This window comes from Capricornis sumatraensis, chromosome 1, assembly GCF_032405125.1.
Source record: "Capricornis sumatraensis isolate serow.1 chromosome 1, serow.2, whole genome shotgun sequence".
In the NCBI taxonomy this organism is placed as follows: Eukaryota; Metazoa; Chordata; class Mammalia; order Artiodactyla; family Bovidae; genus Capricornis; species Capricornis sumatraensis.
The window spans coordinates 2,875,090-2,899,354 of record NC_091069.1 but is presented as its reverse complement, the minus strand read 5'-3'; the positions used below and the strand labels follow the sequence as shown (position 1 = coordinate 2,899,354).

Here is a 24,265-nt window from a genome sequence, read left to right as displayed (position 1 = left end):
GTGACCAGCTTCAGGGGCTGGATGGGGGCAGGGGATGGAGCAGGGCAGCTTTCCCCTTTGTCCCCCCTAGGCCTGGCCTGGAACTCTTTACTGCCTGGGACTGCCTGCTAGGGTTGGAGGGAAGAGCTCCCGTGGCCGGGCACCCCCGCCCCTTCAACCATCCTAGCATCCCAGCAGCGGCTTCCCCAGCCGCACTCAGAGCATCTTCCAGGGGCTTCCAGGCCCCCTGGTCCAGGAGGGGGCTCCCGTCCAGCCACCTCAGGCCCCTTCCTTCTCCTCCTGGGCACCAAGGGAGGCCTGAACCGGATGCCCTGGAACTGCTGGCTCTGCTCGAAGGCCCCCTCCCCATGTACCCACAGGACACCCACCCAGCACCCCAAGCTGCCTAGAGAAGCTTTCCATCTGGGGGTCTCAGGATCCCCTAGCAATGAACACAGCCAGGCTGAGGGTGTGTGCAGAGCTGAATGACCATCTGAGGGTAGGGGTCTGCAGGCCAAGTTAAGGCTGAGGGCCCTCAGCGGCACGGACGCTGGCCCCCCACCCCACCTGCCCTGGCATGTCAGGGGGAATCAAGGCTGTGTGTCTGACCCACAGACCCCGGCACCAGGGAGGCACGGGTGGCCCCCAACACCCAGAAGAGCTGCTGCCACCAGCGTCCAGGGCATGAGGGAGCCCCCTTCCCCAGGTGAGTGCCCAGGGCAGCAGCAGGAACCTTCTACCTGCACACACATGCACTTAGGTAAACAGGGCCGGGGCTCGGGTTCGAGGAAGACACTGTTGAGACAGGCAGGCCCAGGGAGGGCTGGGATAATCCCAGTGCTCAAATGACAGGGTTCTCAGGAGGGCCGGCAGCCCCACACCTGGTCCCCACCGCGCTGGCCACACAGTGGGCCCTGCTGCCCACTCCACCACCTGGGGCTGCTTCAGCCCACGTTGCAAACGTGCAGAGGGGCCTGGACAGGAGAGGGGATGGCCCGGGAGCCCCCTGAGGGGGACTCCTCAGGGGCCTGAGGCACACTCAAAGGTGGTCCCAACTGTCCTGAACAAAGGCAGAGCCTGGTGGAAGCCCCACAGGCCCCCTAACCTGGCACACTGGCCGGGAGCGAGGCTCAGCACACACCTAGGAGCCACCAGGGTGCTGCTGAGGCCGCCAGCCCCATCTCACCACCCCCCATCTCTAGAAGTCTATGTGCCCGCGGGTCACTGCCGTTCACCCCACGTGTGGCTGCAGAGCAGCCGTCTCCTTTAGCCAACCCCTGGTGCCCAGTGAGCTGGCCGCCCTGTTGCGATGGCCATCCCCAGGAGTCGTTGCTCAGCCTGAGGGGGTCGAGAGCTAGCTACCCCCCGGCTCGCGTGGGCTCTGCCTCCGGGCACCCGGCCGCAGTCTCAGCCCTGCGTCCCGGGGAGCGGGCTGGGAGGGGCGGCAGCGATCGGGGGCGGGCTGTGCGTCAGGAGCCCCGGTTCTAGCTGACTCACTGCCCGGCCCCGGGGGCGCAGTTTGCCGAGGAGCCTCAGTTTCCCAACCTGCGCAATGGGGGCGGGCGGGGGGGTTCGGCGCCCACCCGGGGCCCGGGGCGGGCTGGGGGCGGGCCGGGCGGGGCGGGGCCGGGGCTTGGCGGGCGGGCGGGGCCCGGGCCCCTCGGCGCGGTGGCGGCAGCGGCGCGTGCGCGCCCCGGATTGGGCGGTGAGTGTGGAGGGAGCGGGGCTCCTGGCTGGGGGCGCGGGGACCGCCGCGGGCTGGGGGTGTGCTCACAGTTCGGGCTGGGGTCTGGGGGGCTGGGGCCGGGAAGGCGGGGGCCCTGGCCTCTCGCGGAGCTGGGGCCGCGGGGAGAGGGAGGGCGGGGTAGGGGGGGGTGCGACGCGGAGCGACCGCAGGGAGCCCGGAGGTGAGCCGGCCCGGAGCTCCGGGCTCTGCCCCGCGGGCACCGACCCCCAGCCCGGTCCCCGGGTCCGGAGAATGGGCCCAGCGGCCTTGGCAAAGGGCGCCCCCTGCTGGTGACGAGTGACCCGGGCCCTGCCACAAGGGGTGGGGGGGTCCCTGCGCGGGGTGGGGGGCGCTGCGGCCCCTTATCCCCCTATCCGGGCCCTGCGGCTCCCCTAGGGCTTGGCCCGCAGCCCGGCGGGCCCGGGACCCCGCAGCCCAGGCTAGCTGTACCCTGAGGTGGCCGGAGGGGGTCACTTCCCCCTCGCTCCTGCTTCCCACGATGCAGGGGGAAAGGGGAGGCGTGGGGTGGGCAGCGGAGAGGGCGCACCCCCAGGGAGGCATCTCACCCCGCGTCCCCATATCCACCACCCCCGGTCCTGACGTCCAGAGCACCCCTCACGGTGGAAGGGGGGACCCAAAGTCAGGCCCCTTGCTCTGCGGACTCAGTCTCCGCGAGTGGCGGCTGCGCGGTGCACCATCCCCCCAACCCCGGGCAGGTGGGGGCAGGCTCCTGCAGACCCTCAGAGGGGATGGGGCAGTACTGCTTGTCATCCTGGAGGCAGCATGGGTCCCCCTTCCCTGCCTGCCTGCCTGCCCTGTCTCCCGCCCCCGTGGAGCTGTAACTGCAAAGGGAAATGAGACTGCTCGCCCCCAGCGCAGGAGGCCAGAGCCAGCCGCTTCCTCTGGGCTAGGAGAAAAGCATGACTTTCAAAAATCCAGTCTCTCCTCTGAAAAAACACTTCCTTCCTTCCTAGCCAGCTTTCCATAGGTACCGGAGGTGCTGGGTGGGTGTTTGTGGAGGACAGTCACATGTGCACGAGGGGACACCCAACTGCCCAGTGTGGGTGCCCTCAGGGTCTGCCAAAGCCGGGAGGCCCCCGCCCGGCGCTGCCAGCCCACTGGCCCACCTCTGCCTTCCCGGGGCCCATTCCCAGGACCACCTGTCCCCCCTCATTTCAATTCTTGCCAGGAGTGCCAGGCCCCCAAGTGTGTCCCTAACAGGGTGCCCCCCTGCAGAGTTCATCCCCTGAACCGCCTGACTGCAGGATGTACCCCAGCCCAGAAACTGCCAAGAAGCAGCCACCCCCTGGTGTCCCCAAACTAAATCCAGCACCTCAGTTGCCCGCTGCAGCCTCTGCCTGCTCGGCCACCCAGCCCTCCCCTCTCAGGCCACCAACAGAGCATGGGGGGGAGGCTCGCAGGAAGGACCCTAGTGGGCCAGGCGGTGCGGCAGGTGAGGGCCTGGACCGAGCGCCCAGCTGAACCCCAGTGTGGATACAGGGCTCAGCGATGCTCATGGTGGTCCCTGTCTATGGGACAGAGCCAGAGGAAGCTGAGTGCCAGGGAGGGAGGTGACTGTACCCAGGCTCTGCTCCCTGCCCCCAGCACACGCACAAGTTCAGGCTCCTTCCTGTGCCCTGTCCTTCGGGGGACCCTGGGGGACCTCAGATGGTGCTCCCAGAGCAGGGGAGCAGCGCGCTCCCCAGACTCTTGGCACTCAGCGACGGCAGCCCCGCTCCAGTCCCCTTGGCTTGTCACTCAGCTTGGCTTGTTGACTCTGGGCTAGGCTTTCTCTCAGTCCCAGAAATTGCTCTCTAGCCTCCCTGGCTCCCACCCGCCGCCAGGACAGGGATGTGATCGGCTCCACTGGCAGGTGGGGTGCTGCTCCAACCCCCCCACTGTCCGGGGCCTGATGGAGCCAGTCTTGGGAGGCCTGGAGGCGGTTTGCACGGTGGTTCAGGCCCCAGCATAGGAGTGACCCCTCCCAAGGGCAGGCCCCGGGCCCAACCCAGGAGGACCTCCTGCCTGCCGGGCACCTACAGCCCCAGGCTCCCAGGCCTGGCACATGAGGTCCCTGAAGGCTGCCAGGGCCAAGCCAGCTGGGGTGGGTTTCAGGCCTGCCCCGGATGCCCCATGTGCAGACCGAGGTTTGGGGTACAAGCCCTGCCCTGCTGTGGGAGGGCCCCAAGCCCAGCCAGGGGAGGGAGGGGTAGTCCCCCCTCGGCCCCCGCCTTCCCAGGTGAACCTGACCAAGCCCAGCAGGGCCCAGGTGCATCTCTCCCCAGGCAAGGGCGTCAGCTTCCATTTCCAGACCCCGATGTCCTGGCCCTTCTGTGGTCCAAGGGTGGGCTGTATGTGGCTAGTGAGGGCCAGCCTCCTTGTCCAGGTGGGCTGGGGGTGAGGAGAGCTGGCACTGGCCGTGGGGGCTCCCCCGCCATGGTGAGAGGCCCCAGCAAAGCGGCTGAGCCGAGCAGGCATCACGAGCCGAGGGGACCGTCTCTCCTGTGGTGCCAGCTTGAGGGGGGACCAGCAGAGGGTCTTACAGGGCTGCGCTCTGTGCTCCAGGCCACCCCGAGGAGAAGGCCGTTCCACCCGGAAACTCGGGCCATGTGGGGCTCCCAGGAGCTGCTTCCACTCTGGGTCCTGGTGCTGGCCGTGGGCAGCGCGGAGCACGTCTACCGGCCTGGGTGAGCCGGGGCTCGGGGCCCTCAGCCCTCCCCGGGGGCAGCCCCCAGTGTCCAGGGAGCTGACGCTTCCCTGCAGCCCCTGCTGAGCGTGCCAGCGGGGAATCCCCTGCCCAGATGCCCGGCTCCCCTGGGCTCCGGGGTGGAGGGTCCCAGCCCTGGGAGCCCCCTGCTGACTTCTTGGCCCCGTCTCTCCCCCCGCCCCCCGCAGACGCAGGGTGTGTGTCGTCAGGGCTCCCCAGGGCCCCGTGTCCGAGTCCTTTGTGCAACGTGTATACCAGCCCTTCCTCACCACCTGCGACGGGTACCGAGCCTGCAGCACCTACCGGTGAGCGCTGCCCCCACTGCTGCCTGCCACACGCGAGCCCCGGGGCTGGGAGGGCCCCCGGAGGGAGACCGAGGCCCCGAGCAGTGAAAGGCCTTGCGGAGGCTGGGTCCGAGTGTGATCTGGAGACGGAGCCTCGTGTCACCTGGGTGGCCCCGGACTCAGGAAGTGACTGCCGTGACCGCAAGAACCAGCCACTCCAGGGCTGTCTGGCACACCGGCCCCCCAACCCTCATTTTAGAGGGGTCCCCCATTTTGTCTGCTCCCCTCCACTTTGGGGACACTCCCCCTCCACCCAGCATTGTTGGCTGCAAGATTTTACCCACTTGGTTCCTTGAAGTCTGCCTCTTCCTGGCCCTGCCCTCTGGGCTCCAGGGAGCACCCCCTCCCCTTGGCAGCCCCCCGACAGTTACAGCTGGAGATCCTTCCCCTCCCCCAAGACCCAGCACGTCCCAGTCTGAGCCAGCATGGGCTGGGGGGCGGGTGGGGGGCAGAATCTCTCGCTCTTTGCTATGGGGATGTGATGTGGTTGGGAAAGATTCTATTTTCTGTGAAGTTTTTAAGGACCTCTGATGGGGGACGGGGACAGGGTGGGAAGCCCCTTTCCCTCAGGGCCTAGAACCTCCCCAGAACAGGAGACTCCCTCCGAGGCACCACTTCAATCTACTCCACCCCAGGCTCCGCTGGGCTTCTGCCCACAGGGCAGCCTGGGCCAGGAAGGCGGCTTGGGCGGGGACCCCGAGTTGCCCTCCCCGGGGGTAGAGGCGCTCTGGGGGCACAGCTGCTGGCCTCATCCATGCTGGGGAGATGGCTCGTGCAGCTTCTGAATGGCATGGGGCTGGAGCCAGCCCAGAAGGCAGGCGGATGTGGTGACGGGGTGGGGAAACCAGGCCCCAGTGGGGGGGGCCCTGGTGGCAGCACAGAGCCCCCATCCCCCCAGCTGCCTCACCGTGAGGGCCATAGGCCCTTCTGAGCTGCCACCGCCCCCTCAGGACCCTCTACAGGACCGCCTACCGCCGCCACCCCGGGCCAGCCCCTGCCCGGCCTCGCTATGCCTGCTGCCCCGGCTGGAAGAGGACCGGTGGGGTGCCGGGGGCCTGTGGGGCAGGTGAGTCCCCGGAGCGCCCAGTGTCAGGGAAGCAGAGCCCAGCAGGGCAAGAGCGGGCCCTGCATGGCACCCATCCCCTGGCTGCACACCACCCCCCAAGCGGGGCCCCGGGCACCCTCCTGCATTGCTGACAGGCCTGCCCACCCCCACAGCAATATGCCAGCCACCGTGCCAGAACGGAGGGAGCTGTGTCCAGCCTGGCCGCTGTCACTGCCCTGCAGGGTGGCAGGGCGATACCTGCCAGACAGGTGAGGCTGGTACTCGGCCACCCAGAGGGGGAGGGAGCCCCCGGGCACCTCCTACAGGCCCTAGCAGCCCCGAGGGGTGGGTCTTGAGGGGGCTCCGGGAAGGTGCTCAGGCCTGACACCCCCTTTCCTGCAGATGTGGACGAGTGCAGCGCCGGAGGGGGCGGCTGTCCCGAGCGCTGTGTCAACACGGCAGGCAGTTACTGGTGCCAGTGTAGGGAGGGGCACCGGCCATCTGTGGACGGGGCAGTCTGCCTGCCTGAGAGAGGGGCCCCCAGGGTGACCCCTGACCCCGTGACAGGTAAGGTGCCTTCTAGATGCCACTCCTGCCGCTGTGCCTGGGGGTGGGCAGGGCGGGCCGGGGGAGCGGTGGTGATGATGGGGATCCTGGAGGCAGGCTGCACCGTGGCTTCCCGCGGGGACGGTGGGGAGGGCCTCAGCTCAGCCGCAGCCACCCGGGGTCCCTTCGCCGAGCAGCCGGAGACACAGCACCTCCGCTGGTGACGGGACATTATTACTTTTGGTACGCGCTGTGACACTTCAAACTCGTACCGTGAGTAATAATGCGCCGTCAGCAGCCCAGCACGGAGCGCGCGCACGGACATCGGCCCAGACCACCCTGAGCACGGCGGCGACCCTGGCCCCTGGGGGGCGGGCGCGGGTGAGGCCCTGGAGGAAGGCGGGGCCGGGGCAGGACTCACACGACAGGAGCTGGGGCTGAACTTGGTCCCCAGGGCCGGGCCCCACACCGGGAGCCCCCCTGCATGGGGCCGTGAGGCTGGCCCAGGGTGGGGGGCGCAGGGCGGGGAGCGGGCCTCCTGGACTCTGCAGCTGCCCTCTCCAGGAGCGGACAGTGAGGCCAAGGAGGAAGTACAGAGGCTCCAGTCGAGGGTGGACGTGCTGGAGGAGGTGAGGCCCGGGCAGGGATCCCCAGGGTCGGTGGGGCTCAGCCTGGGAGTGGGGCTTCATGGGGGTGTCCTGGCAAAGCGGCTTCTAGGGTGCCCTTGGTCTGGGCACCGTGCCCAGCAGGCGATGTCTGGGACCCCAGGACGTGATGGGGCGGAGACCCCACCAAGAGCCAGAACCTCGGTCCAGTCCATGCCTTGCCTTTGTCCCTACAGGGACAGTGCCCTGAGGCCTTCCCACAAGGTCCTTGACCTGAGACCCCCTCAGAAGCCCATCTCCCCTCCCCCAGCCCTTCTGACTAGGGGTCCAGGCCTTGGCCAAGCTGGCCCGTGTGACATCACTGTGTCCACCAGCCTCCGGGGGCTCCCAGCGCAGCAGCCCCCTCTGGTGGACACTGCGGGGCCCTGCAGCTGGACCTGGGTCTGCGGGTTGGCAGTGCCTTGCTTGCTGGCCACCCTACTGTCCTTAAATCCTTACGGAACGGACAGGGTGAGGGGCTGGCCCAGGGTCACACAGGTCTCCCCGCCGGCTCCCCGGGGCCTTGCCCACCCCACAGAAGCTGCAGCTCGTGCTGGCCCCACTGCACAGCCTGGCCTCCCGCGCCCTGGAGCACGGACTCCCTGACCCTGGCAGCCTCCTGGCCCACTCCCTCCAGCAGCTGGACCGCATCGACTCTCTGAGCGAGCAGATCTCTTTCCTGGAGGAGCAGCTGGGCTCCTGTGAGTGCTGCGGGGCCCGTGACCTCCCCCGGCCCCCAACACACACAGCCCAGGACCCCTGCTCCCACCCAGAGGTCGGAGGGTGGAGGGCGGGGCCGCCATGCGTTAAGTGGGCGGGTCTGGCTGGCCAGAAGGTGCTGAGAAACGGTGACCTCTGACCCCATCCCACCCCATCCCCCATCCACCCACAGGTTCCTGCAAGAAGGAGGTGTGACAGGCCCAACCTGACCAGTCCTGGCAACCAAGAGCCTGGAGAGGCTCTCCTCACCCCGCCCCGCCCCGCCCCCCCCCACCTCTGCTGACCAAGGAAGCCCCAGGGCCCCCACCTGGGGCGGGGTGGAGTGAGGCTCGTCCTGTGTGAATCCAGCCCCAGCCAGCCAGCCCCCTGCACCCCGGCCGACTCTCAGGGCCTGTGGGTCCACGGCCGAGGACGGTACGAGGCGCCCTGCCCAGGGCCTGGGGCCGGCACCTCTCACTGGGAAACCCTATCCTTTGTCAGAATAAAGCGAGACTTGAACTGCTGTGTCCACGAAGGCGTCTGGGGAGCGTCCTGAAGCTGACGGGCCTCCCCCAGGCCGACAGCCAGGTGCTGGGAGAGAGGCAGACAGCCTTGGAGCTGGCAGGGAGGCTGCCAGCCGCTACCCACCACCCCCCCCGGGCCCCCCTAGACAGGGTCTCGGTGCCCTCTCTCGTTTGTGGCTCAGCTGGTAAAGAATCCGTCTGCAATGCGGGAGACCTGGGTTCGATCCCTGGGCTGGGAAGATGCCCTGGAGATGGGAATGGCTATGCGCTCCAGTATCCTGGCCTGGAGAACTCCATGGTCTGTACAGTCCCTGGGGTCGCAAAGAGTCAGACAGGACTGAGCGACTCATTTTCACCCCAGGGGGGCTGGAGGGCGTGGTTTCAGTGAAGGTGACCAGCTGGCCCCACCCCCAGCCGGCAGCCAAAGAGCAGATCTTTAGTCTCCTTTCGACGTGCCTGCCCAACCCCGGGCGTGCCTGCCACCCCCAACGGAAGAAAGCCCTGCAGGGTGACTGTGGCCCCAACCCTGGCAGGAACACTGCCCAGGGCGACGGCTGGGCACGGGAAGCGTGGGCAGCTTGAGGGTGGGAAGCCGAGGCAGCCGCGCCCACCCTCTGAGTGAGCACGAGTCAGCAGGCACTTCCAAGAGTCCGTTTATAAAAACAGTGAGGAGCAAGTACCCATTCAGCGGACTCGCTCCCCAGGGCGGGCGGGAGCCGCAGACCCTGCTTTTTGGCTCCCTGAGGCCCAGCTGCCATGAGCCACCGGGGGGCGTGAGCCCAGGCGTCCCAGCCCCTGAGCCCACCTCTCCCTGAGGGCCTGATGCAGGCCTGGGCAGGAGGGTGGGGCCGGGCAGCTTGGCCCTGCCCTGTCAGCCCATGGGGGTCCATACCTGCTCCCACGCTAGACCCCAGAGGCACAGGGCTGGGCAAGGCCCTGCCCTCAGAGCTTGGGGGGCTGACTCTCCCTTGCAGGGACATCGGGGGGCCTGGACCCAAGGCAGTGCAGGAAGAGAGGCCCCGCTTCCGGGGGGGAAGGCTAGAGGGGACACAGTGGTGTCTGGTGGGCGGGGTGGGGGGGCAGCCCCTCTGTCCATTGTCCAGCCAGGTCCTCCCCTGCCCCGGGCCTCGCTTACTGGGCCTCCTGGGCGTCGGGCCCCAAGGGGGCCCCGTTCTCCTGGGGGATCTTGGATATGTGGAAGAAGCGCATCCTCATGGCCTGATGGCAGGTGTCCAGAAGCTTGGGGACGTCGGCAACAGTGAGACCACGGGTGGGGACGGCGTCCAGCACCTCCACCTGGATGGTCCCTGTGGGGGCGGGGTGGGGGCGTCAGGTGCCTGGGGGGCTCCTGCGGGGGGCCTCTCTCCCCCCGTCTCAGGCATCTGCCGGCCTCCCGAGGGCCTGGGCTGGACTGGGCTCTTCCCGACACCTGGGCTCCGGCAGTTGGCTCTTAATTGAGAATCACTGACAGCCGCACACACGCTCTCAGGCACGTTCACAGCGGGCGTGGACGAGCGCGCGCCGCCTCGTGAGGACCACTCAGCCTCCAGGATATCCCCTCCCTCAGGAGGCCCCGGGGCAGCCCCCGCCTGCGATCCACAGGGGTGCAGGCGGCCTCGGGGTCCTGGGTGTGGGGCAGGCAGCTTCTTCCTTGGACCCCACTTCCCACCTGGGCACCAGGCACCCTCGCGTGGGGGTCTGGAGGGAAGGATGGAGGGAGGTCCTGAGCTCCGTGGCAGGGGGCGTGAAGGGCGTCCCCGGGTGGCTGCTGCCTGAGAGTCGGGCCTGGATGCACTGGTTCGGAGCCCACCCCGGGCACAGGAAGTGCACCCCTTAAGGCCCTTGGAACTGTGGGCACGGCCCAGCCCATGTGTGTGGAGCTGGGCCTCTGCCCACCCCTGGGAGCCCTGATCTCGGGGCTCGAGGCGGGGCCTCCTTCCTTCTTCCCCCAGTCACTAAGGGGCACGGCCTGGAGTGGCCCCCAGAAGCGGGGTCTGGGTGTCACAGGGACTGAGATCGGGTGGGCGGGCCCCCATGTGGCAGGTGTGTGTGTGTAGGGGGGCAGAGGGCTACCTGAAGTGAAGAGCTTCGTCTTACAGCTGTAGAAAGAGGAGAAGCTGGAGTAAACCACGGGGATGATGGGTACCTAGGGACAGCAGATGCGGCAGCCTGAGGACGGAGCCCAGCCCGACCGCGGAGCCTGATCCCCAGGGACGAGCTCGGGGGCAGAGCCCCGCCTGCCCCCATGGCCCCTGTGGCCACCGGGCAGGCATACCACTCTGCCTCAGAGTGCTTCCATACACTGCCCCGGGACACCCTTCGTGCCCTGGGTGGCCCCCAGTCCGTAAACTCATCCTGCACATCTTCACCCAAGTATCCCCTCCTCCAGGAAGACTTCCTGGGTTGGCACACATCCACCGGACTCACATTCCACATCCCCCAAGGGTCCCGAGATGACACAGGGCCCTGTCCAGTTTAGCCAGAGGAAATAACTGAGGTCTCTCTGACCATCTCTTCCTTCCCAGCCTCTCCCCCGACCCCAGGGAGGAGCTGGGGGCACCTCCAGCCAGGGGAGGGGGCAGGGCCTTCCGGTTTTCCCGGAAGACACCAGGGCCAAGTCCACGGTGGTGGTGCCAGTGTCGGGAATGGCACCTGGGAGTAATCATTAGCCCTGGGGCGGGGGACTGACAGGAAATACGCTGCCTGGCGTCCTGGCTGAGACTGCCCTGGCCCCACCATACCCCAAGGCTCCGCTCTTCTCTTCTCTCCCATGACCCCCGTGACCCCTTCTCCACCGCAAAGGGATAGAGACACCAGCCCCGGGCCTGCAGCGGGGGTGTCCTCCTCCTTGTGCTCAGGCAGGGCGGGGATCAGAGCCCAGGCTCCCGTCCCCAGCCCCATCCGCCCCTCTCTCTAGCTCCCCCACCCCCCCGACCCCGGCGCAGGCTGGGAGCTTCTGGAAGGAAGGCTCTCCCAGCCTCGCCTGGGGCCACCAGGGGGTGCTCGAGGCCACCTGTCACAGGTGAAGCCCAGGAGACGGCAGAGCCCTGCCCAGCTGGCAGCCTGACCCTGACCAGGCAAGAAGAAAGCCCCCCCTACCCCGATGGCTTTCCCCTGCGCACAGCCCCCAGCACAGGACCGGGGGATGAGACAGGGCACCCGAACCCACCCGGAGCCCCGCCCCACGGAGGGACGTGCCCCAAGCCTCTCCCGCCATCCCCCCGAGATCCCCGGGAAAAACTGTACCCCTAGAAGTCAAGGACCAGAGCAACACGAAGGCCCGTGCCGGGCTCTCCACTCACTCTGTCCTGGCCCCTGCGAGCCCTGGTGCACACCCCACCCCCCACCCTCCAGTCCCAAACCTGCCCCAGCAAGGGGTGCAGGGGGACTGAACGCGGCCTTGGCAGAGCCCTCCCAACAGCCCAGTCAGTGGGCCTTCTTTACGCCAACCCCAGCCCCCCTCGCCTGGCCAGCGGGAAAGCGAGGTGCTGGAGCTCCGTGGGCAGGTGTGGAGGTGATGAGCGTCATTCCAGCTGGTCCTGGGCTGTCCAGGCGCCAGCCTTCACGCTCAGAGTGGCTAAGGGGCCCCAGGGACTGCCCTCCACAGCAGCTCACAGACAGGTGCTGCCTGTCCAGAGGCAGGAGGTCCCCGAGTGCCAGTGGCCCCGGCCGGCCGGGAGGTCACCGTCAGCTGTGGGCCAGCCCGGATGCCCTTCCCACCCCGGCCGCACCAGGAGGCCGCAGTCCCGACGCACCTGGGCCTGGATCGCCAGGTAGAAGGCGCCTTTCTTGAAAGGCAGGAGATCCCCATTGTCGTTCCGCGTGCCCTCCGGGTAGATCCACACTTTGAGCTGTTGAGGAGACAGGAGGCTGCACCCAAAAGCCGGAGGCCGCCAGGGAGGCACCCACCCCTGGGGAGCCCCCCCTTCTCAGCAGAGACCACCACCGCTGACAAGCGAGGCCCCACGCCTGGCTCTTCCGTATGCGATTCACAGACACGCAGCGATCAGGCGTGTTCTTCTGCCGCAGGGACTGACCCTCGGGGCCAACCTGACACCACAATCGGGCATGAGTGTCTACAGTACTGGGCGCCCCGGCCCCGGGCCCTCACCTTCTCCCTGACCATGCGCTCGCCCACGGCGGTCATCACGCTCATGGCCGTCTGGGAGCGCTGCCGGTTGATGAAGAGGACGCCCCCCAGGTACATGATCAGGCCCACGGGCCCCAGGAAGAGCAGCTCCCGCTTGGCGATCTGCACGCAGCGGTCAGGGAGGATCTCCATGAGGCCTGTGGGCGCCAGACGCCAGGCAGGGACAAGAGGAGACGGCACAGCTCAGGGGCCACTCCCCACGGAGAAGCGGGCCAGCCCTGGGCCTCGGGTGCCCCTGGCCCCTGGGCACCGTCTGGCCTCAGCCTCTGCTTCCCAGCAGGGGGGGCATTGCAGCAGGGCCCGGGGCCCCCCACAGGCTGCCCAGTCCATTACCCGCCAGGTCCAGGCACTGCGCAGGTCCCTCCCTTCAGTGTCAAACCCCCGCCTGCCAGCTCAGCTGGGTCCAGCCTCCACCGAGTAGGACAGCAGCCTCCCCCTACCCCCGGGCAACTGGGGAGGGTCAGCCCTCCCGCAGAGCCCCCTGCAGCCCGGCCTCACCCATCATGTCCAGGATACTCTGGTGGTTGGAGATGATGACGCAGGGCCTGTCCTCGTCCAGCGTCTCACGGCCTTTGACCTCAAAGCGGAGGCCATATGCGTACTTGAAGGACCGGACGAACCAACTGATGATGCTGTGGGGGAGACGGGCCCTGTGAGCAGAGGGCCACTGCTCTGGCGTGACGTGGGCTCTGCGCACACAGCCCGGAGACCCCCCCAGCCCACCCTGGCAGTCTGGCCACTGACCCTGAGCCCACCTTCCCCTCCGAGCGCCTTCAGGTCCTGTCCCTCAGCAGGATGGCGAGTGCCCCCCTGCCCCCCGCCTCCCCAGCCGGTGACATGAAGGTCACATGGAAGCAAGGCCTCGGGGACCCTGACACCCAGCCGTGGGAAGGATGCCCCCTTCCACGTCCGTGTACCCGGATCTGCACCTGTCATCCAGCCTCCACCCCCCGAGTCCCGCTTGTCACCCCATGCCGGGGGCCCAGCTGAACGGCAGGGATGGAGGCTGAGAACCCCTCGGGGCTGGGCGAACTCTGTTCTCAGCTGCATCAGAGACCGAAGGGGCCAATGTGGAGAGGCTGTCCGCAGAGGAGGCTGGGGCAGGGGGGCCCCCGGGAAGTGCCCGTCCCTCAAGGCAGAGCCACACCCAAGCAAGGGAAGCGTGGGCACCAAGCGGAGACCTGGGCGAGGAGCTGAGGGCTGCTTCCTGGCTTGGAAGAGCTGCGGCTGGGGAGACCGGCCTGGCGGGCACCATCGAGGTGACATGGCCTTCACGCCTCCTTGTCCTACAAAGCAGCAGCTTGCCCATTCCACACACACACACACACACTCAAGGTCACACAAGGATGCCAGTGGAGCCAGGATGTGCACGGGCCTTGCTCCCGGCAGGAGGCTGCCCTGGGCACTCGTGATCTGAAGGGGCCTATCCTGCAGGAGGTGACGGGTGAGGGAGACCAAGCGTGTCCCTGTCTTTGGGTAGCTGGCTGGCAGGGAGAAGGTTGACACTGCATACACTTGGCACGGGACAGGTGCCAGTCAGGGGTCAGTGCACATGGGGTGATGGAGCCCGAGGCTTCAGGTCACTCCACTGCCGCTCCTGCAGGCCCTCTGGGGGTCCTTCCCACCCGTGGGTGGGTGGGGGCTGAGGGTAAGCTCCCAGTGACCCAAGAGCTTTCCACTTCCTGCACAAGATTTGTACACACACACACACACACACACCGCTGCCAGGGAGCTCTTCACAGTCTTGACCAGGAGGGAGGCCTTTTCCACTCCAGCCAGAAGGGCCTGGGCCCAGAGCTAGTTCTCAATAGAGCAGAGGCTCAGGGCGGGGCCACTCAAGTCTTTAAAAGTGTTGGTAAAATACACACAGCACAAGATATACCCTCTGAGCTGGTTTGAATACGCAGTTCAAGTGTGGTCACGTTGTACAACTGCCCCGTCCGTCCCCAGGACTCTCTCATCTTCTCAAGTCGACAGATACGCTATTCCCATTACACACACACCCCCTGCCCCGGGCCCAGCACCCACCTTCTGTCTCTGTGGATAAGACTCCTCTGAGCCTCACATGAGTGGATCTTATCGGCTCTGCCTCTCTGTCTGAAAGGCAGGCTCGCATCTGGCCCACACAGCCTCTCTCCCCTCCTCCTCCCACGGCACAGGCGGGAGAGAGGCGCTCCGTGAGGGAGGCAGCTGAGCCCTGGCTGCTCGCAGTCGGGCCAGCCAGCCTTGCTGGACCTGGAAGCCGGGCCGTCCTCCTTAGCGCTAAGCCTCTGCCAGCTCGAGCCAGGCCTGTCCCTTTGTCCCCATCCGGCTCAGAGGTGCCCCTGGCTGGACACTCTCAGGAGACCTCGCCTGGCCATCTCAGCTGGGGAGCCTCGGGCTTCTCGACTGCCAAGAGACAGGTTCTCGGGTCATTGTGAAGATTGACTGACCCAAGGAGGGGGCACAAGCAGGCCATTCACGAACAGGAAAAAACGTGCGTCGTCCAACAACACAGAAGCACGCAGCCTCACTAGCCATCAGAGGAAATGCAGACTGAAACGAGAAGCCCTGTCCTGTTCCTTCGGATCAGCAGAGGACAGCCGGTGCCGGCAGGCATCGGGAAACGGCCTGAGGCTGCCGGCAGCGGTGGGAGACCGCAGAGGTTTCCAGAGGAGGCCAGGTTGGCAGCACCTCGCAGAGCCCTTAGGAAGCCTGAGGTCTGCAATCCTCTTCTGACAACTGATCCCCGGGACTTCTAATGCAAACCTGTCATTTGCATTTCCCTGCCAAGCTCACAGGCGAAGTCCCAGGCTATATCTGGGAAGGACAGTGGGCCACTCTCCGGTGTATCTGCTGGCTCCATTTTTCTTCTTCTTAAACAGTTGTGATGAAGGACCTCCCTGGTGGCCCAGTGATTAACAGTCTGCCCTTCCAATGCAGGGAGGCCTGGGTTCGATCCCTGCTTTATTCCCTGACTGGGGAACTAAGATCCCCCATGCTACCTGACTCAGCCAAAAGGAAACAAATTGTTGTGAAACATACATGACACAAAATCTATCATTTTAAACCATTTACACGGGTATGATGCAGCTGCCCCTAACTTCCGTCTCCAGAACGTCTCTATATTTTGTTTTTGTATCTAATTGACAGGATCAGTATTTGGGGGTGGGGGGTGATGAAAGATACTGTATATACTGTGATCACAGTATCCTGTGATACTCAGCCTAGCAGGGGCCTCTCCCATGCCAGTTGAGGCAGACCTCCCAAGGACCAAACGGTTCCAGGAGGGATCAACAGGCCCAGGGAGCAACTCGCAACATTTCACAAACAACTGCACTCAAACTAAAAGACACCACCACTGACGTAAGTACAGGAAGCTGCAAAAGAAAGGGGCATCCGGGGAGCAGACAGAAGCAAGCGACGCTCCTCACAGGGAGGGGCCACCAGTCACTCCCTGCAGGGGGGCGGGCACAGGGGTCTCGCTCTTCCTTCTCCTACTGTCCCATCTTGTCAAGGTTTTCTGTAAAAGTGGTGGGGACGTCGTATCATTCTCACAGTGCTTCCTCCAAGAGGAGGGAGGCCGCCCAAGCTGTGCAGAGACTCCAGGGCCCCGGGGAAGGGAGAGCCGGTCTGTCCTGGCCTGAAGTGCGGCACATGCATAACCGCAGGGACTAACGCCCCACACCCACGCCCGAGAGCAGGCGCTCCACGCTACCTGCCAAGCCTGCTCGGGGACAGACGCCAACTGTCTAGTTTCGCTCAGACAGTAACCCCACAAGGTCATATACTCCTGCACCAGGGAAGTGGAGGCTCAGCAAAGCCGAGCGACTTGCCCAGAGTCACACAGCGGGGAAGCCGGGACGGGCTGGAGCCCACCCCTAAACCTGACTTTGGAAAAAGGCATGGAAAATGCCAGGCACAGGCCCACCTGGAGGCGGGGCGATGGCTCCAGGGTTGCCAGGTGAAGGGTTCTAGCTCCTCTGCGGGCCTCCCCTCACCCGCTGAAGGGGCTCTCTGGCCCCCACCCAACCCCCAGCAGGAGGGGCTCTGCCTTTCTCTCCCAGCAGGAAGCTCCAAGCAGCCGCCCTCCCCAGGCAGCCAGGCCTGCCCAGCCCAGGCCTCTTCGGAGCCCAGCTGACCCCAGTGCCCCTCCCCACAGGACGCAGGGCCCCAGCTTCAGGGTGGGAGTCACAGGTGTGGGCAGGAATGTTCACACCCCAGCTCCAGTCCTGCCTTCCCAGGGAGGCAGAGCCAAGGCTGCCTGAAGCCGGGTGGCCCAGCCTTCCAGAAGCACTGCAGGCAGCTGCCAGGTGGATGACTGGTGCCAGCTCTCCCCGCAAGGCAGGGGGGCCTGCCCCCCTTTCCAAGACCCACAGGGGCAGTGATCTCCTTAAGCAGAGGCGCCATTCTCGCCCCTCGTGGGTCTTTCTCAGGAGCCCTCCACTTAACCCTGATCGGGGCCGCTGGCCTCAAAGGAAGCGCCATAAACGTGTGGATTCTCGGGGGCCTGGGGCCGAAGCCCTGGCAGCCAGCCTCCGTGGACCAGCCATGCTCATCTGCGGACACCCGGACCCCGCCCCAGCTCTGGGTCAGACAGGGCCTGACGCTCCTCTCACAGCTGTGACCTTGGGCAACGGACTTGACCTCCCTACACTTCTTGTTTCCACTCGTGAGATTGGAAGGTCGTGGAGGGGTCGAGCTAGATGAGGGGGGCCCTCCACCGACAGCGGCTATGTTGGCGACAACGCAGGCAGAAAAGAATCCAAAGTAAATGAAAGAAGCCCCTCCCCCAGCCGGTACCTGCTCCCGGCCACTGGGAGGTGGTTCAAGGTCAGGTCTCGGCTACCTGCTGAACTTTGCCCTCAGCCCCAACTCAGGCTAGACAGCTCTGGGGAGACCCAGTAGCTATTTCGGCCAAGTGGTGCCAAGTCCTCAGCCAGACCCCGTGGGCTTTGCCTTACGACTTGGCGGGGGTGGATGGGGGTGGTTGGGGGAACTCACTCGGGAAGGCCCTGCCAGGAGGGCAGGCACACAGAGCCATCGGTCTGCTCAGGGGACAGGAGGCCCCAGCATCAGATGAGCCGGAACACTGGGTGGTCAGGAGCTGGGGGCGCTAGCCTCTGCGGGTGCCCAGAGGTGCTAACGGGGGCTCAGGAGTGGGGTGGAGGCCAGAGGCCTGGAAGGAGGTGGGGCTGCGAGCAGTGTCCAGATCTTGGGAGCTCTGCTTCCGGGCCTGCAGGAGTCCGCCCAGGGGGAGGGCTGCCCCCACCGTCCCACCCCAGGCCCTGGCTGCAGCAATGCCCATCCTCAACGTTCTGAGCAGGTGGGGGCTCCACCAATCCAGCGCCTCACTCTCCTGCCCCCAACCCTGTAGCCTAGCTGTGGTCCCTGTCCTGGTTGCCTGGAAGGTGTGAGAAAGGAAACTCTCTCCGTTAAGGTACTGTTATCTGCTTTCCTGATCCGACATCCAAAGCCAGTTCTAACATGCAGGGCTATCCTGGGCCTCGCTCTCTTCTCTTCCCAGTGGGTGTGATAAGGGCACTTGCCCCCAGGACGAGGACCCAGCCCCGCCTGGCACACAGGCCCCCGCCAGTCTGGGAGGGGGTCCCTGGCCTCGGCCCCAGCGTGCTCGCAACAGTGCCTGCCTCTGGCCCTCCGCTCCCAGCGCTGCCCAGCACACTCAAAACTCACAACCCAGTGGCCAAAGCCTCCTTGGCTGCCCCATCACAGAGACGGGCTGCTGGTTACAGGGAAGATGGGAAAGCGAGGGGGTGGGTGGAGCTGAGCTGTCCCTCCTGGAACTTAGGACTTCCCCGAGCCTGGGCTGCAGCCAGAGTGCTGCCCCTAGCCCCGATGCTGGGTGAGACCGAAGAAAAGACCCACCTTGAAGTCATCCTTGAGCTCTGCAGCTCAGGTCCGCCGCGTCCTAGCTCTGGGACCTACCAGTTGCCTCCCCGCTGCTCCAACCCCCGGAGACATGAGTTTCAAGCTGCTTCTCTGCGGACTCATCCATAAAACGGGACTAGGAACAACCCCTCTCCCTAAGGATGAAGCATCCGCCAGTGCATGGGGGTGCAAGACAGAACTGATGGGCAGAGTCCTTTCTGGAAGTCAGGGTGAGACAGGAGAGGGGGGCAGCCAGGCACCCACAGTCCAGCCCAGGACGGGCCTGAAATGAGGGAGCCTGTCCACACGGCCCCCCAACCTCACCTGTCCTCGTGTGCCTGTCCCTGGAGGGGCACAGCGCCTAGAGGGGCACAGCGCCTCCACGACCTCTGCATTTCTCAGCCCTCCACAGCCGTGTCCCTTGGGGAACTCGTGTTCACAGGGACCCTCGTCTCTGCCATCACTGGGGAGCCGTGGGTATCATCACTATGACCCACCCTGTGGGACCTGGGGCTGCAGGGGAAGGGGGCTGTGGGTTCCTAGACCCCCAGGCCTGCCTCTCTCTGGGGAGGACTCAGCACCTCTCTTATGTCCTGGGTTGGCCTGTGCAGAGCCTGAGTCAGGGGCTGCCTCAGGGAAGGAAGCTCCCTCCTGAGCTGAGGAGGATGTCCCAGCAGGCCCGAATCTCATGCGAGGCTGGGGGCCAAGTTGGGCTCTGGGCTCGGGGAACAAGCCCGAGGCAGCAGAGGCCACGGGGCTGGCTAGGCCTGGGGTGCCAAGTGATGGTCAGGTCGGCCTGCCAGTCCACCATGATCAGAAAGGGTGGCTGTGACCTCCAGTCTCACCCCGGGGAAGCAGCTTTCAAGCCCAGGCCTGGAAGAGCGAGTTGGACCTTTTAAAGACAACACAGAGCCAGGGAGAGAGAAGGTGACCGCTAGGAACGCCTGCTGCAAGCCTGCTCCAGGACTCGCTTCCCACCTGCACGCAGCGCAAGCCAGGCTCAGGGTCCCCTCCTGCCTCAGAAACAGACGCGCCACCCTCGGGCCTGGCCTCGGGAGGGCAGCTGCCCCTCCGAGGAGCCCACCAGCCCTTGCTGTCGGAAACCACCCCCTGCCCCACTCTGGCTGGCTCCCACCCAGCAGGTGTGGAACGGACACAGGCTGTGAGCCCACTGTCTGCAGGGGGTCCCAGGGCCTCAAATTCAGGCCAGCATCCCTGCCGGCAGGGCCCAGCCCTGAGGAACCCCCTATTTCTGGATGCAGGCCTTCCCCATCTCAGAGAGCTGACTGCTTGGGAAGACAGCTGGAAAGGCAACAAGTGGGCCACCCCTGTGATCTCTGCTCCCTGGGCTGCTGCCCTGGGCCACGTGGGGTCGGGGGAGGGCAGGGGGGGCACTGGAGACCCATGGCCCACCCATCAGGCTTCCCCACTTAGTCCTCATGCCCACTCCTGGGGCAGCGGGAGCCACAGATTCCTGAAAACAGCCGGGAAGAACTGTACAGAGCAGGCCAGTCTGGCAGCGTCAGCCTGCTCAGATGGACAAGGCCAGGAAGGGCAGAAAGCCAGGACCCCTCACCCCTTGCCCTGTGAGCGCTGGGGTGGTGAGGGCCTCAGGGACCACAGTATTCCCACCCCAGGCCACGGCCAAAAGACCATCATTGCCAAAGCCACAGGGTGGCATGTTAGCAACGGCCTCTCCCCATCGGAATCCGGGGGAAAGGGCCAAGGAGCCCCTCTCGGGCCACTGTGGCCTCCCCAGCCCCTACCCTCGCCCGGGAGAGATCTCCAACTCTTCCTGTCAGCCCAGCCTGACCCCCACCGCAGCAAGCTCCCCAACTCCGGGGATGGGAGGAGGGGGATATCCCAGCCACCACTGCATTTTCCCCTGGCTTAAAGCTGGACCCCAAGGGCCAGCAGTCCCCGCCCAACCACCCCCACCCCCCCCCACCCCCCCCACCCCCGGGCTGGAGCCACCACACCTTCCTAAGCGGAAGGAAGGGGCTGAGCACAGGTGCGCTCATCGCCCGACAGGTGGGCGGGCGGGATGGCGGGGAGGAGGCTGAGACACCCGGGCGCGACGGTGCACGGCGGCGAGCCCCCACCCCCGCCACGGGGAAGCGGAACCGAGCCTCTGCCAGCCCGGCCCCGCCGCATTCCTCTCGGAGCCGCCGGCACCCTGCGCGACGCCGAGGGCCAGACCTCTGTAAAGCCCTCCGTGCTGGCCCCTGGCCGGGGCCCGGGGGCAAGGGCGCGGGGACCCGGCGACGCGGGCTCCGCAGGCCGCAGCCCACCCACCCCCACCCCCCAGCGCGCTCCCCGACCCGCTCTCCCCTCGGGCGTAGGCGAGCTCCCCCGACTCCTGGAGCGCTGGAGAGGCGGCGCGGCAGGAAGAAGGGAAAGGACACGGGAAAGTTAGGGAAGCGGAAGCGGCCCCCCTCCCCGCGCCCGCCCGGCCCCCTTGCCTCATGTTCTCCACCGTCCGGCCCCCGTGGCGCAGCAGGCAGACGACCGCGGCCACCGCCGAGGCCGTGAAGCAGAAGGCGCAGTACAGGCCGATCTTAGCGTAGAAGCGGGCCGAGCGGCTCAGCTGCGCCAGCAGCAGCAGCAGCAGCAGCGCCGCGATCAGCCACGGCCACAGCTCCATAGCCGCGCCCGGAGCCCCGACGGCGCGGGCCGCGGGCTGCCTGCCTGGGCTCCAGCCGCGCGGGCTGGCGGCGGCGGCGGGCCCTCCTCCTCGCCCCGCCCGGCCCGCGCCCCTTATTGCGAGGGCGGAGGGGCGGGGCGCCCGGGCCGGCGAGCGCGGCGCGCCAGGGAGCGGCGAGGTGCGCCCCGCCCGCCCGCGTCTTCCACACCCGCCGCGCGGTCGCCGCCCCTCCCCGCCCCTCCGTCCCGGGACGGTGCCCCTGCCCAGGCGCCAGCCCACCCTCCGCCGCTGGCGCTGCGCCCGCCCCCAGCCCCCGCACCTTCGCAGCGTGTGACCTGGGTCGTGGCACCCCGCAGACCCCCACATCCGGGCCGGACCCCACCCCCCTCCGCAACCGCGGGCACCGCCCCTGAGCCCAGACCGCGACGGCGCGTGCCAGCCCGGTCACCGCACAAAGGGGCCCTTGAGCGGCGCCCGGTGACCGAACCGATGGCCTGCCCCTTCGGGTCCCCTCTGGCGACTGCGGGGAGACCCAGGCTAGGGGGGAGGGGTGGTCTGAAGACGGGCTGGGTAGGCAGGAGGCCAGTGTCTGGGCGGGGCCTGGGTGCCGAACAGTGGGCGCCAGGCCAGCAGGTTATCTCCTGCCCCAGGTGTCAGGCTTGCCCAGGGATCGGGCGACTGAGTTCAACTCAAGCGGGTGGGCCAGCCTGGCAGGGCAGTGGTGCGGCCAGCCTCTGGCTTGCAGGGAGGAGCTCCAGGTCACCCCTGGGGGGCGACGGTCGACAGATCTCAGAGCAGACCCAGGTCACCCCTGGGGGGCCGTCGACAGATCTCGGAGCAGACCTGGGTTGTAACACCAAGTTTCCCTTGTACATGAGTGCCCTCCACTTGCGGCCCCTCCACTGCGGCCCCTCCACTTGCGGCCCCTCCACTTGTGGCCCTGGGCCTGGGTTTGCTACCATTGACCAGTGGCCTCACACGTGGTGCTTGGAGGCCTTCAAAAGGTTGTTGTCAGCCTCTGCCCTATTTCAGATGCTGGGGCGTCTGTTGCTGAAATGCTTCGCTGAAGCCCCCAAACCGCTGTTTTGGGTGACAAGTACAAAATCGCCCATCACGGGGTGACTGGGGGGCATCAGGCCCAGAGGGACGAGGGCTTCCCTGAGGAGAGTGGAGGAGCCTGGGCACAGGCGTTCTCGCTCTTCACGAGGGGCGCGTCCCTTCCCCTGGGCTACACCCGTGCGTGCTTCATAGCAAAGCCTGTGGCCCAAACCCCTCGGCACAGGGAAGCCTCGCAGGCTGAAGTCCATGGGGCTGCAAGAGTCGGACACAGCTGAGTGACCGGGCGACCAAGCAAACGCAAACGCCTCCGCCCGCCTGCATCAAGTCCACGAGTGTCTCCCCGACCTTGGAGGAGGCCCGAGAGTGCTTCCCCGCCCGGGGAGGAGGGGCGGGCCCTGGCACCACTGGGCCCGGGCTGCCATGGGGCTGACGGACTGCCGCGAGACTCGGAAGAGAAGGTTTCGGGGAGTCAGGTGGGCCCAGGACCACCAGCGGTGTCGCGGGGTCCCCAGTTTCTCAGCTGGAGGCCCCAGGGGGCTCTTGTTGAGGTGTGAATCCTGTCCTCAGAACCCCTGCCGCAGACAGCGCTGCTTTGCCCGAGGTCCTGTGGCTGCCAGCGCCAGCAGTGCCAAGGCGGCGCCGCCCACCCCTCAGATGCCTTCCCCGCCTGGCTCTTCCCAGCGTTTCCCATGACTCAGCCACGTGTTTATGGGTTCCTGTTCACCGCCCTTCTCCCCCACCTCCCCGGGTGCTCCACTGACACCTGGGAGGACGGGGCCTGGCCACGAGCAGCCTCCAAGACCAGCGCTCCCCCACTTGACAGAGGTGATGGGGAGAGGCCGGCCCGGGCCCCGTACCCCCGACCCGCTGCCCTGTCCTGCTCCCAGGCGTGGTGGTTCCGGACATCACTGTTCTGTCTTCAGACAGAGGGAGGGGCTGTGGCTCAATTTTTACCTTCTTCCCCAGTTCCTTCCTTCCCTGGGGAAATGTAGAAAGAAAGTGGCCACTTTTGCCTCTGATCGGGAACGGGGGGACAGGGGAGGCCTCAGACTCTACTTGATCCGAGATGCCTATTCAGTATTCTGTGAGGAACTCTTTTTGATTCTAGAAGGTGAGTCGCCAGAGAATCCTCTGGGTTGGTGGAGACCCTGAGGCAAGGGGTTTTCCTCTAAAATTAGCGTGCCCCCGCAGGGAGCACTAGCTTGAGGGGCAGGGATTGTGCCAGCATCCTGTGTGACCCTCTCGGGGTGCCTCATGTCCCTGCAAGCACCCAGGGAAGGTGCCCGGTTCGTATTAAGTCACCCGCCCCGCCACCCCTGCCCGGGTGACAGCTGAGGCCTCCTGGGCGTCTGCTGGGGCCCAGCCGAGCAGCACATAACACCAGGTGACCATCTGGCCTGAACTGGCCCTGCTCGGGGGTTGGCGGGGCCCGGGGGCGGTGCTGGGCCTGACGAACCACCTGCTCGTCCAGTCCCGGCCTCGGGGGTGGGGCCCTGAGGTCCCTGGGTTGGCCTTGGCTTGGGTGGGGCCTCCGGAGGGAAGGGCGGGGCCTCTGCGTTTCTGAAGGCCGATGTCACCCCTCCCGGCCGAGCGACATCTTTGAGCTCCGGACAGATGGTTAAGCTCCAAGCTCCCCGAGCCTCAGTTTCCTCCTCGGGGCCTTCTCCAGGCCTCTCCCAACTCTGCCTCTGGCACCAGGAGGTGGATTCCTCTCCCTTCAAACCTGCCCAGGAAAAAAAAGCCAGGATGCAGGAGCCAGGAGGGGACAACGCCTCAGAGTCACACGAGATCGGGGACAGCGTGGACCAGGGGCAGTGCACCCAGTCGGGGGCACCGGGAGGAGCCCCCACTTCCGCTGTCTGGGGAGCGTCTCCGGGGGGCTGGCCCTCCTAGGGAGAAGCTCTTTGGGAGGAAGGCAGGAGGGGAGGGCACAGCCCGGCCTGCGGAAGGAGGTGCCTGCTGGAGGGGAGGGTGCTCGGGCGAGCCTGCCAGGGCCTGTGTGTGTGAGGCCCTCTCGGTGGGTGTGCCACCCACCCCCCCACTGGTAAATAAAGCAGCCTGTGAATCTTTCATGGGCTCGCGCTTAAAAATAGATGAGACGAGGCCTCTGGGCCCGATTCCCGGGTCTCTGCCATGCTGGGCGGTGCTGGGCCCACAGGCTCCCCAGGGAGGGGGTGAGGACAGTACCACAGGCTGGGGCTCCACCGGGGTGCTGGCCAGGGCCCAGGGGGCCAAGCACGTATGGCCCGTGCCCAGGGGCTCGCAGGGAGCCTCCACCCGGCTGTGGTGTCCAAGCTTCTGCGTCACAAGCCTGAGGGGTGGGGGGCTGG

General features: G+C 66.5%; 2 protein-coding genes across 3 annotated transcripts; one reads left to right on the top strand and one right to left on the bottom strand.

Moving 5' to 3' along the window:
- The first annotated feature begins 594 nt into the window (after positions 1-594).
- EGFL7 (EGF like domain multiple 7) lies at positions 595-8,219 on the top strand. Its single transcript, XM_068978518.1, has 9 exons — positions 595-685; positions 4,271-4,392; positions 4,601-4,717; positions 5,707-5,822; positions 5,975-6,070; positions 6,204-6,368; positions 6,912-6,976; positions 7,530-7,692; positions 7,884-8,219. Exons 2-9 carry the CDS (start codon positions 4,313-4,315, stop codon positions 7,904-7,906), a joined length of 825 nt encoding a protein of 274 aa, XP_068834619.1. The 5' UTR covers positions 595-685; positions 4,271-4,312; the 3' UTR covers positions 7,907-8,219.
- Positions 8,220-8,865: 646 nt separating this feature from the next.
- On the bottom strand, positions 8,866-20,923 carry AGPAT2 (1-acylglycerol-3-phosphate O-acyltransferase 2). Of its 2 annotated transcripts, XM_068978496.1 has the most exons (6): positions 20,695-20,923; positions 12,863-12,996; positions 12,326-12,501; positions 11,970-12,065; positions 10,288-10,360; positions 8,866-9,521 (listed from the first exon to the last, which is right to left on the bottom strand). In XM_068978496.1, the coding sequence occupies exons 1-6, from the start codon at positions 20,874-20,876 to the stop codon at positions 9,346-9,348; spliced, it is 837 nt and encodes a 278-aa protein (XP_068834597.1). In that variant the 5' UTR covers positions 20,877-20,923; the 3' UTR covers positions 8,866-9,345. The 2 variants fall into 2 exon arrangements, with proteins under 2 accessions (XP_068834597.1, XP_068834606.1); XM_068978505.1 differs by lacking the exon at positions 11,970-12,065.
- Positions 20,924-24,265: the final 3,342 nt, after the last annotated feature.